Source organism: Festucalex cinctus, chromosome 17 (genome assembly GCF_051991245.1).
Source record: "Festucalex cinctus isolate MCC-2025b chromosome 17, RoL_Fcin_1.0, whole genome shotgun sequence".
Lineage (NCBI taxonomy): Eukaryota > Metazoa > Chordata > Actinopteri > Syngnathiformes > Syngnathidae > Festucalex > Festucalex cinctus.
In genome coordinates, this window is record NC_135427.1 from 15419961 (window position 1) to 15431232 (window position 11272).

Sequence of the window (11272 nt, forward strand, 5' to 3'; positions counted from 1 at the left end):
CGGGTGACTAGATTCCATTACCTGGTATTGAGCTATAACGTGAGCTTTAACGTTGATATGTACAATATTAAGTTAGTTTAAAACAAAGGGAGGGCTGAAATGGAGAAAAATTAGGTGTGTTTCATCGAGCAGACATGCCCCATGAGTGGCAGATTTGGGGTCAATAATAAGTCACATGACCTGGAAGCTGGCCCGAGACACTGAACCCCGGTAAGATGATTTCTCCTGCTGGCATGCATCACTTTTACATACAGACCTGTTATTCAAAAGTGTAAATATTGAAATGAGTCTATGTAGAAATTAATAAATATTGAAATAAGTACTGAAACAAGTAAAGATCGAAATAAATATATAGTGGAAAAAAAATTAGATTATGAATAAATCTTAAACGAATTGAATAAGTATGAAAATGAATAAATGAGAAATGTCACAATATGTTTCAATAATTTATACAACTATTAAAATAAATGAAATATCTAAATATATAAATAATGGAATAAATATGCAAGTAAATATTTTCAGATTTATTTAAATAAAGATTGACTCAATTGTATAATTATTTAAATGCAAAATACAGCCACCTTTACCAGGCTTTTTAAATATTTTAAATATCACTCCGCATTTTCAGAGTGTTAGGTGTTTTCCCCGGACGAGCAGGAGAGCGGCATGAGGATGGTCATTTTTCAAAAACGGACAAACGGACTTTTGGCTTTTCCTTTCAAGAAGATCCTTGACTCCATCACATGGAAGTGGAATTAATTGCAGAGGAATTTTATCACGTGTCCTAAAATAAGGAAACACTTTCATGCTGTCAGACATCGGTAGCCAATTGGAAGGATTCATTTTGCACAATTCCATGTTTGTACGAGATTCACAGAATGAAACGGATCTTTCGTTCATGTCCACGTGAACTCGGATCCTCTGTAGCGTCACTGGCGGCACGTCCCACGATCCAAAAACGCCATCAAACTTCATGTATTCACCATCACGAAATGTAATGGTCCATATTTTCATATCATATGACATCAGAGGATCCCCCCAGGCCACCCCCAGTTGCCAGTTTTTGTTGTCTCCCACCTCCACTTCCCACGTGTGCCTTCTTGAAGTCAAAGCAGAACCAAGCACTCGGTTCCAGACAAACCTCTCTGGATTTTTCGGACGCTGCTGTTCTTCTTGACAACTCACACTGGTCAGATCTTCAGACAGACTGAGTGCTGTACCGGCCGTGTTTGGGTCCAGAATGACGGGACTGTAGGAGACTGTCTCCTTCATTCGTTCCCACACGCTGAACTTGAGGTTGCCCACATGCTTGGCTTTGTCCAGCAGAGCTCCTTGTCGGGGCCACTTGGGCCTGTTGGGCAGCTTCTGGATTTTGCTCATCGCAGACTGGAAGTTCTTCATGAAGGAAACGGGGTCAGAGGTCAGATGCTCCTCTGTGCTTCTGATCACGTCGGACACGGCGGCCATGTCTCTGCCGAGAGCCAGAATCTTCTCCTTCATCATCCGACTCTTCTCCTCCTCTTCCTCCCTCACAGCAGACAACCTGGCCTCCTCGTCGGCCCGCAGGAATCGACGGAGCTCCTCGAAATCCTTCTTAATCTTGCTTTCCGCTGTTTCCCTCTGGACCTTGATGTACGTCGCTTGTTCATGCCAGTTGTCGCTTATCTTTTTGTAATCTTTGAGCGTTTTCTTTGCGTCCTGCAGGCCTTCGCGAAGCATTTCCTTGTCATCTTTGTAAACTTCATCGAGGGGACGGAACTTGTGGTCAGTGTGGATTTCGGCATCCCTACAGATGAGGCACACAAGCTCCTGGTGGTCCACGCAGAAGAGTTTCAGTTTCTCCTTGTGCAAACTGCAGACGTTTTCCGACTCCACTGAGTCTTGTGAAAAGGCCTCGCAGATGTTCCTCAGGGCCAAATTTGAAGGCACATCCATCGATCGACACTCCGTCCGACAGACTGGACACGATCGATCTTCTTTCCGCTCCCACCACTGATGCACACACGCACGACAGAAGTTGTGACTGCACGGCAGAACGACAGGATCTTTAAAGATCTCCAAACAGGTTGGACAGTGGAGATGATCCACAACTCGGCTGGCCATGTTCCTTGCGAAGACGCCGACTCAGTCGACAAGCTTCCAGAGTTGACTCTCAGGAGAGCCGCAACGCGTCTGCCCCAGTCACGAATGAAGAATAATTTTAGATTTTGAAAAAGTCCCCAAGTGCACTTCCCGATTTAGTTTTCTGACTTGAGTGCTGCCACACCCCGTGATCTGGGATCAAACAAAAGCAATTCATTACTACTTGCAAACACAAAAAAAGAATATATTTCAATCCAACAATCGAGGAAAACCAAGTGAAGAACAAAAAAAAAGCTTTATATAAAGGCAATGTGAAATAAAAGTAAAACAAAAGTGAAAGCAAAATTGCTCAGAGAAGAAAAAAATTCAAAGGAAACAAATGAAAAGTTGAAAAGATGAGAAAATGAGAAGACATTGGAAAGAAATGGCCGCTTACCTTTCCTGCTTCATGCTCGATGTGCAGCAAAACAATGCAAAAACCCAAAGAGCTCACCTAAATGGCAGACAAACTCACCAAGCTGGCTTCACCACATTCCAAAACTCCGTGCCGCTTTTGTTAAAGACGCCATTTGGAAGCACATGCTTAAAATAGAAAAACACCAGCAATGAAATACAGCTTACGGTAATTGATTCTTATCTGCAACAAGTAGAAACTAAAAAAAAATATTTCCCCCACCCCCCTGAACACAATCTAAAAAAGTTATGTAAATATTTTCATATTTAAATAAATATTGACTCAATTGTAAAAATACAAAATACATATTGAAACTAATGAGTAAATAAATGTGTAAATAAATAAGCAGTTAAGTATTTAATACATAAATCTATGTTCATAAATATTGAATAAGCAAACATAAACAAATATCAATATTAAATAAATACTAAGACTTCAAGGCACTTTTCATTATTTATTCAATTTTGGCAAACTACAACATGACATTTCATTCAGATTGAGTTCTCACTTTTTTTTTTTTTTTTTTAAGTTTACTTCACAGGTTAATCAACACAAAATATTCATTTGAGTGGAGGAAAAAAAAAAAACCTCATGCAAAACGACTGATGACAATTGTGGGAGCAAAACATCATCACTGACTTTGAATCGTAACATGACGACAGGCAAGTGGAATTATTTGCAGAGGAATTTCATCAGTTGTGCAAAAGAAAGGAAACATGTTGTCAGACAAATATGGCCAATTGCGAGGATCTGTTTTGCACAATTCAGTGTCCGTAAGAGATTCAGAGAATGAAACTGTTTTTTTGTTCGTGTCCACTTGTACACGGATCCTCTTCAGCTTCACTGGCGGATCCCAGGGTTCAAGTGAGTGATCAAATTTGTTGTAAGTGCCCAAACAAAACGAAATGACCCAGCGTTGCATTTGTTTTGTCTGAGAAAAGTACCCCCAGGACACCCCCACTTGCCAGTTATTGTTGTCTCCCACCTCAACATCCCACGTGTGTGTGTTCCCAAGGCCAAAACAGAACCAACAACATCATGCCACTTGAACCCCTCTGGATTCCTTGGACGCTTTTGTCCTTCTCGACGACAACTCACACTGGTCAGATCTTCAGACAGAGTGAGTTCTGGACCGGCAGTGACTGGGTCCAGAATGACGGGACTGTAGGAGAAGGTCTCCTTCATTCGTTCCCACACGCTGAACTTGAGGTTGCCCACATGCTTGGCTTCGTCCAGCAGAGTATCTGAGAGTATATAGCAGTGGTACGAAAGCGTATGGATTCTGGCCATCACATTCTTGAAGTTTATCATGAAGGAAATGGGGTCAGAGGTCAGATGCTCCTCTGCGCTTCTGATCGCGTCTGACACGGCGGCCATGTCTCTGTCGAGACTCTCAACCTTCTCCTTCATCATCCGACTCTTCTCCTCCTCTTCCTCCCTCACAGCAGACAACCTGGCCTCCTCCTCAGCCTGCAGGAATCAACGAAGCTCCTCGAAATCCTTCTTAATCTTGCTTTCCACAGTCTCCCTCTGGAACTTAATGTACATCACTTGTTCATTCCAGCAGTCTCTTGACTCTGTCATCTTCCAGTGTTTGCTTCGCGCACTGCAGGCTTACCTGAAGTTTCTGTTTGTGACCTTTCACAACTTCATTGATTGAGCAGAACTTGTGGCCGGCGTGGCGTCTTGTGTCTACGCAGACGAGGCACACGACTTCCTGGTGTTCCACACAAAAAAAGTTTCAGTTTCTCCTTGTGCTAGCTGCAGACGTTTTCCGACTCCACTGAGTCTGTGAAAAGGCCTCGCAGATGTTCCTCAGGGCCAAATTTGAAGGCACATCCATCGATCGACACTCCGTCCAACAGACTGGACACGATCAATCTCCTTTCTCCTGCCACCACTGCTGCACACACGCACAACAAAAGTTGTGATTGCACGGCAGCACGACAGGATCTTTAAAGATCTCCAAACATGTCGGACAGTGGAGATCATCCTCAAATCTTCCAGCCATGGTCCTTGCAACAACAACTCAGTTGGCCAAGTTTCCAACGTTCACTCTAAGGAGAGCCTGCAGATAACACAAAAACTCTTTATTGCCACTTACACACATGCACATATACAAAAAAAATAACATTTCAATACAACAGAGTAAAAACCAAGTGAAGAATTAAAACTTAAATAAAAAATGAAAAAAAAACACCAACAAGAGCATTTTTTTTTAAAGGTGATGTGAAAGAAAAGAAACAAAACTTAGTCCTAAAAGCAAACTTGCTCAGAGGAGAAAACATTCAAAGGAAACAAATGAAAAGTTAAAACGATAGGAAAATGAGAAGGCAATATAAGGAATTGGCCGCTTATCCTTCCTGCTCGATGTGAAGCAAAAGAATGGAAAAACCCAAAGAGCTCACCTAAACGGCAGACAAACTCACCAAGCTGGCTTCGCCACATTCCAAAACTCCGTGTCCCCTTTGTTAAAGATACCGTTTGGAATCAGATGCTTGAAATAAAAAAAAATGCAAAACACCAGCATTGAAATACAGCTCAACTTGATTCTTATCTGCAACAAGTATTTAAAAAACAAAACAAAACACACACATAGTCACAAAGACAAACAAGTACACTGTGTTTTGCATTTGCATGATTAGGGTTGGAACAGCTATGTAACTAGGGGCGTGAAAACCAAGTAAAAAGAGAAGGTGAGGAGGGATTTTTTTTCAGAGTGCAGTAGTGAATTGTATCAGTCAGTTCCTCTCCTCTCTTCGCGAGCTTTGAACTGAGAATCTCCTCTCATGTTTGTTTTGTTTAATAAATGTCAAACAGGTAAACCTGACACAATGCTTTCGTGCTAAAACATACGCTACCATGCATACTTGCTAGCGTATGTTTGTAAAAAGGCAGCGGGAGCAAAACGTTCGGTTTGAATTTATTGAGGTATTTAACAATGCAAACAGTGAGTTTGGTTGTACTTGAATTATTTAACAATGTACTCACGTTACTTTTGATCAACCCTCATCCACAAATCCTTCACCTCCTTCATCTTCTGCATCCGAAATGAAGAGCCGGGCAAGTTCTCCATCAAACACGCCGTGTTCCTTCTCGTCATTGGGATGCCAGCTTTTGCAAAAGCTCGAATAACATAAAAATGTAAACAAGTGTGCATCTGTCCAAGGTTTTTTCACAAACGGATATTGAATTAATCCCGCTCCCGTTAGGTTTTTATCCTGTCCCGTCCCAATACCGTGACTAAAGTAAAGTTCACCCCCATCCCGCGGGATCCCCGAAAAAAATTCAACATCTAATTTACACGCTCATTCTTTACATGTCACACAGTCAACCTTATCATGAGTTTATATTGACAGCCTCCTGGCAAGTGACACCAGAGACGATGAGTGTCTTGTTTTGTTGAACTGCAGCATGACAACATAGCAAATGAACAATTGTTTTTCTTTTTTGTTTCTATAATCAACAGGTTATATCATAATTTCACATTGTGTAAATCAGCAAAGTATTTCCTTGTGTAGTTTGACTAAAAAAAAAAAAAAACAACATAAGATATACTGTAATGTATTTTTGAGAACGTTTATTGTGCAGACCTCAAAAGTCAGAAAAAAATCCAGGACTGTATTTGAAAAGAAACACATTACTGTTATAATTATTTTTATACTATGATACTGTAGCAAAGTGGGTTAGCTAATGTATATCCTTGTTTGATACAGGATATGTTCTATTTTTCTAAATGATGATATTTCTGAGCGTCTGTAAACGCATCATGCGACAATGGATTTGATGTGTGCTACATTCATGTGCCATCTTAATTATGGTAATTCTGAGTTTTTACTTTTTAGACATGTATTTTTCGCCCTTTGCCAAGTTTTAATTCCAGTTCTACTTTTAAAACATCCAATATTGACAGTTTGGCCACAAATCGAGTGAATGTGTGACGACTCGAGAATGGACGTGTTGGGTTGAGCTCAGTCCACTTCAAGTATAGTATTGAAGGGTTACGACCCCCACGTCAAGTTATTAACAACGTTCAGCCAAAAATTGAGATACTCGGCATCAGTGCATATTGGAAATGGGAAATTCAAAGTTGCTGAGTAGAAAAGACTAGAAGACCGGACACGTACTTAAAAGTAAGGTTCATCAACGGGACAGACAATCTCTAAGATTCAAAAACAGAATACAGCAACCCTCGTTCCTCGTGTCCAGTTTTCTTTTAGTAGTGCTGCAGATCAAAACAAAGCCACATAACATAATACTATGTTATTTACAAACCTATTGACAATTGTGCTTTGCTCAGAGAAAAAATAGATTGAAAAAAAAAACAACAGAAAAAAGTCAACATTTTTTAGTGGCTGGTGATTCCTCATGTTTTGATATATTTGTCAGCGTTTTTCTACATGATTCTGAATTGTTAACATGCATAAAAAGGCAAGTAAAGACCAAGACAGTAGATAAAAAAAAAAAGGCACCTGCTCCCATAATACAGGCATTTTTAACCCTTCACAGCAACATATGCATTTGTTCAGTCGCTTACGTTTTCGTACCGTGATGAAATTTTCTTCCATTTTGACTTCCCGTCATGGCCAGGCGTCTCTATTCCTTTGTCCACACACAAGTCCACTTGAGAGATCGCAACACGATACATTCAGCAGGCCCGCCTCCTCCTCCTCCACAATTCACAAACTTGGGACCATTAAATACAACACAAAAGTCTACAGTTAAGTGTCCATGAGAGCAAACATGCAGTACAGTACATACGAGTGGCATTCAAAGTCACAAAACGTCTACCTCATTCCTATTCATTCACATTTTATTTTTTTTTTTTTGTCAATTGACATGCTGCCATCCTTGTATACATTTGCTTCAATCGGATTAGGGAAATCTGCATGAATACATGCAGGTTTAAAGATGAAATAAATAACCATTTCTTGAGAAGAAATCTCCTGCAGTAGATTTACTTGGACCTTCCACGCACTTGTGTTGATTTTGAGCCTCTGCCTCCTCCTCCTCCTTTTTTATACATCACACCTGGAAAAATCTGTATTTTATTTTTTTTTACAGCCGCTGTGACGAAGTACATCTAAAATAAATAAAAAAAAGAATCAGTAAAAGATTCTAGGCAAATGCCAAGGCTGCCCGGACCTCCAGGGGGCGCCACAAACTCGGGAAATAATTGTGGGAATGCTTTCAGCATTCCCACGTTATTCGGATTTTTATTCTTTTCACTTATTTGCCGAGAAACAACTCCCACATAATACTTCCGATTTACACCGTTAAAGTTTCAACTTGCTTCAAAAATTCACGCCTTCCGGGGTATATATCGTCTGATTCCACATTACTCGCACAATTAAACGTTAAATATCAACTTTCCCCCCATTTATTTTCAATGGGACTGACAAACTTTTTCTAAGTCCCACTTCTATATATACAACTGATCATCATAACCACCTCTCGGCGAACTTGGTTAAGTGCATTGTCCAGTCACCAGGAGGTCCCGGGTTCGAATCCCACCGCTGACTGTACATTGCAAATATATCCATGGCAATTATGCTTCGTGATATATCTGTATACCAACTGACTATCATATCAGGAAATGCATTACAATTTCACTGAAATGATTACATCCAAGTTGGCATTCATCAGATGGCTATTTTTAAAATAAATATGCCATTAGCCATGAATTTGAACAAGTCGTTAGAGCAATTTCTTCCCCCACGGAGAACCTGGGTTCAAACCCCGCTTTGACCACATTTTAGTAGGCTACATGCGATGGTTTGATACCAACTGACTATCGTTTCAGGAAATACATTATAATTTCTCTGAAATGTTTAAATCCCACCTTAGACAGATTGCAGTTCATCTTTTCTTCTTATTCATTTATCTTTCAACTTCAATTAAAACTTTTTAATTTTCACATAATTTAACTTTCAATTTACTTCATAAGCATTCAGCATTCCCACACAATTTATCCAGAAATTGCACTTAGTCTAGTTACATTTAGTACTACTACTACTTAATTTAAAAAAATGCTTACATGTTATTTTACGTTTTAAATTGTGTGTCATGTTATCTTGTGAATTAATGACAATAGTATAAACCAAGCTAATGGATCTCTTTTGTTTGTAAGCGACATATAGGGCCAGCTCTGCACTCATCGGGCAAAAAGAGTAAACAACTCAAAACACCAGATACTTACGCTACATCCCAACTGACTGGACAGGTTAGCGCACTACTAGAATAGCGTGCGCCCTACTGCACTCCATTTTGTTCACTTCTTGTGGCCGCTTCCTGTAAAACGGCAGCATGCCTGTCTGGATATATCGCAAAGTCGTGGAGACGTGATGCTACGGTGAATCCCTAAATGTGAAGGCACTTCCGGGTAGCACCTGGAATTGTATTTTCAAAGAAAGCATGAAGAAGCCCTTATGTGACGTCGGAGGGGGGGAGCCTGAAGCAACCGGGATTGAGGGGCGTTTCGTGGGGGGTGTCACAGCAGGGTGAAGCCTAAAATGTACTGCAGCAGTTTGTTGCGGTTGGCCTGAGGTAGGAAGGTGGCGCTCAACTCCAGCGTGCTCACGCAATCTTCTCGTCGCTCCTTGAGGACCTGGAGAGAAAAACACACCGCGTCAGTCCCATCAAATTCAGAAAAAAAAACAAAAAAAAAGCTGATGATCATTTGGTTTATTTTTTGGCTACCCCGAGATCTTTGAATGTCCTCACTGTGTTCTTCACCAGGTAATGAGTTGCACTTTCACCTGAGGATAAAAAAAACGTGAATCATGAAGATGAGTACAAATTATCAAAATTTGCGATGCAGCACTAGTTAAAAAAAAAAACTAGTATAGATATGCATTTATTTGTCTATTTTTAAAATATAAAGAAAGCCCTCCTTGCAATGTTCATAGAATTAATTTTGTATTTAAACAAAACATTTAAAAAATAATTGGAAAAAATATTGTGAGAATAAGATAAGAAAATGGATGGATGGATGGATAATTGCTATTATTGTGAATAAGGAAGATCTGGATAATTTAAGCGTTACTATTACTGTTGATGTGGGACTATGAGTGTCCTAAATCATATCTCTTGAAAAAAATATTGTATCTATTTCAATAAATTAGTAACTTTATCAATATTAAACTTAAAATTAGTGAATGAGTACTCATATTGGTGTCGGTCTGAAAATAAAAGTGCTACTGAACGTGTAATTTAAAAGAAAGACTATTCCCTATTTATGACCAAATGTATTATTGATACTGTAAAAGCAGATTCAAAAGTCTTAGGACTACATTTTTATTTTTTTTAAGCATTGGCTTGGCCACAATCACCGTAAGCAGCAATCCTCCTCTCGGTACGCGTGAGCAGGTATCTGAAGAGGCGCTGCGTGTACTCGGGCTCGGCCATGGGCTGACTCAAGCTGTGCACGAAGATGGCGGCGCCGCTGTAGGCCTCCAGGACGGGACTCAGGAGCCGCTGCAGGAACACGAAGAACTCCTGGTGCTCCGCCGACGCGCTCACCTGGCCGAGGGGGAACATCAGGTAAATGTCACGCCAAAAAAGACAAGACGACATGACACAAGAGCAAAGATGAAACCTTCAGGTAGCGATCGCGCTGCTCCTCGCCAAAGTCGCTGTCCTCGTCCTCCTCGTCGCTCCTCCAGGAAAGCGGCTCGGGGAACTTTTTGGGCCAAGGTTCTTCCGTGGGACTGGGGCTCAGTTCCTCCTGGTCTTCCTGACACACAATCAAACCATCAGGGCGCAGAAAATATGGAGGACCAAAACTGCCAAAATTCACACATTCTGAAGTAAAAGTGAAAATAAAAACGGATATAACAATATTATTCAAAAATACAAACAAATAAACAAATGGAAATAAAAACAAAAAATATATATCCATGTATTTAATTTTCAAATTACATTTTTTCTATCAGTTTTTTTTATTAATAATAGATACAAGAAATATAATTCAAAAATACAGAAAAAAACAAATATATATATATATATATATATATATATATTGTATTAAATTTTTGAATGATAGATTTTACAACCGTTTTTATTTTCACTTTTATTTATTTACTTATTTATGTATTTATTTTTAATTTTGGCACTTTTGGTCCTCCATACAGGACGTCAAAGCCACGTGAAAGTGCGGTTATCACGAAACCGACCTCCGCCACAAAGAGGACGCCGTACTGGATGAGGCGGGTGACGGCGTCGTGGAACACCTGGTACACGGTCTGGCACGGCTGTGGGGCGGAAGGAAACAGGCGGTGATTGACTTCGTGTGAAATGAACAAATCAGATGTTTGAGGCCCGCCGCGCAACAGGACTTACGGACGCCACGGCCACCTCGTTGACCAGGAAGTGCGAGAGGCCGGCGGCCTTGCGGATGAGCCTCTCCTGACTGAGCGGGAAGCCGGCGTCCGCCGCGCTCGGCACTGGTTGCAACGCCGACGACGATGACGATTCCACCGCCTGGTCCCGCTGCAGGGACAGGATGCTGCAGGCTGCGCGCAGTCAATCACATGCACGTCAGGGAATACAGTAAAAATACAGTCTTGCTTTTGAAAAGTGAAGTTACTGTTTTCAAAATAAACAATTTCAAATGATCAGTCATTTTTTTGTTTATTTGCTTGAATAATTGGCAATTATAAATCTCTCTCATTATCACAAATTACCATTCTGTTATCAAAATAAACTTTACATTAAATACAGAAATATGAGAAACAA

The 11272-nt window shown here is 40.4% G+C and overlaps 3 protein-coding genes across 7 annotated transcripts in view; all 3 read right to left on the reverse strand.

Moving 5' to 3' along the window:
- Positions 1-503: 503 nt before the first annotated feature.
- On the reverse strand, positions 504-7222 carry LOC144005022 (E3 ubiquitin-protein ligase TRIM35-like). Of its 2 annotated transcripts, none has more exons than XM_077502864.1 (2): positions 7084-7222; positions 504-2664 (listed from the first exon to the last, which is right to left on the reverse strand). In XM_077502864.1, exon 2 carries the CDS (start codon positions 2101-2103, stop codon positions 625-627), a length of 1479 nt encoding a protein of 492 aa, XP_077358990.1. In that variant the 5' UTR covers positions 2104-2664; positions 7084-7222; the 3' UTR covers positions 504-624. The 2 variants fall into 2 exon arrangements, with proteins under 2 accessions (XP_077358990.1, XP_077358991.1); XM_077502865.1 differs by lacking the exon at positions 7084-7222 and having other exon boundaries at positions 504-2274; positions 2519-2575.
- Positions 2978-4963, reverse strand: LOC144005023 (E3 ubiquitin-protein ligase TRIM35-like). Its single transcript, XM_077502867.1, is given in 6 exon segments — positions 2978-3542; positions 3545-4115; positions 4117-4271; positions 4273-4325; positions 4328-4604; positions 4945-4963. Coding segments are annotated over 5 exon segments (1374 nt in total). The 5' UTR covers positions 4548-4604; positions 4945-4963; the 3' UTR covers positions 2978-3167.
- Positions 6100-11272, reverse strand: part of gpam (glycerol-3-phosphate acyltransferase, mitochondrial) — a 36987-nt gene continuing 31814 nt past the window's right edge. For 2 of the 4 annotated variants that reach the window (XM_077502863.1, XM_077502862.1), the window contains exons 16-21: positions 10877-11049; positions 10711-10788; positions 10134-10271; positions 9868-10057; positions 9236-9294; positions 6100-9143 (exon numbers count right to left, since the gene is read on the reverse strand). In XM_077502863.1, the coding sequence (XP_077358989.1) occupies positions 9027-9143; positions 9236-9294; positions 9868-10057; positions 10134-10271; positions 10711-10788; positions 10877-11049 (755 nt within the window). In that variant the 3' untranslated portion in view covers positions 6100-9026. The remainder of the gene's footprint in view (positions 9144-9235; positions 9295-9867; positions 10058-10133; positions 10272-10710; positions 10789-10876; positions 11050-11272) is intronic. The other 2 variants (XR_013279487.1, XR_013279486.1) reach the window with 2 other exon arrangements.

Coding starts and splice junctions, on each gene's coding strand:
- LOC144005022 (XM_077502864.1), bottom strand. CDS start 2,103: ATGGCCAGCCGAGTTGTGGATCATCTCCACTGTCCAACCTGTTTGGAG.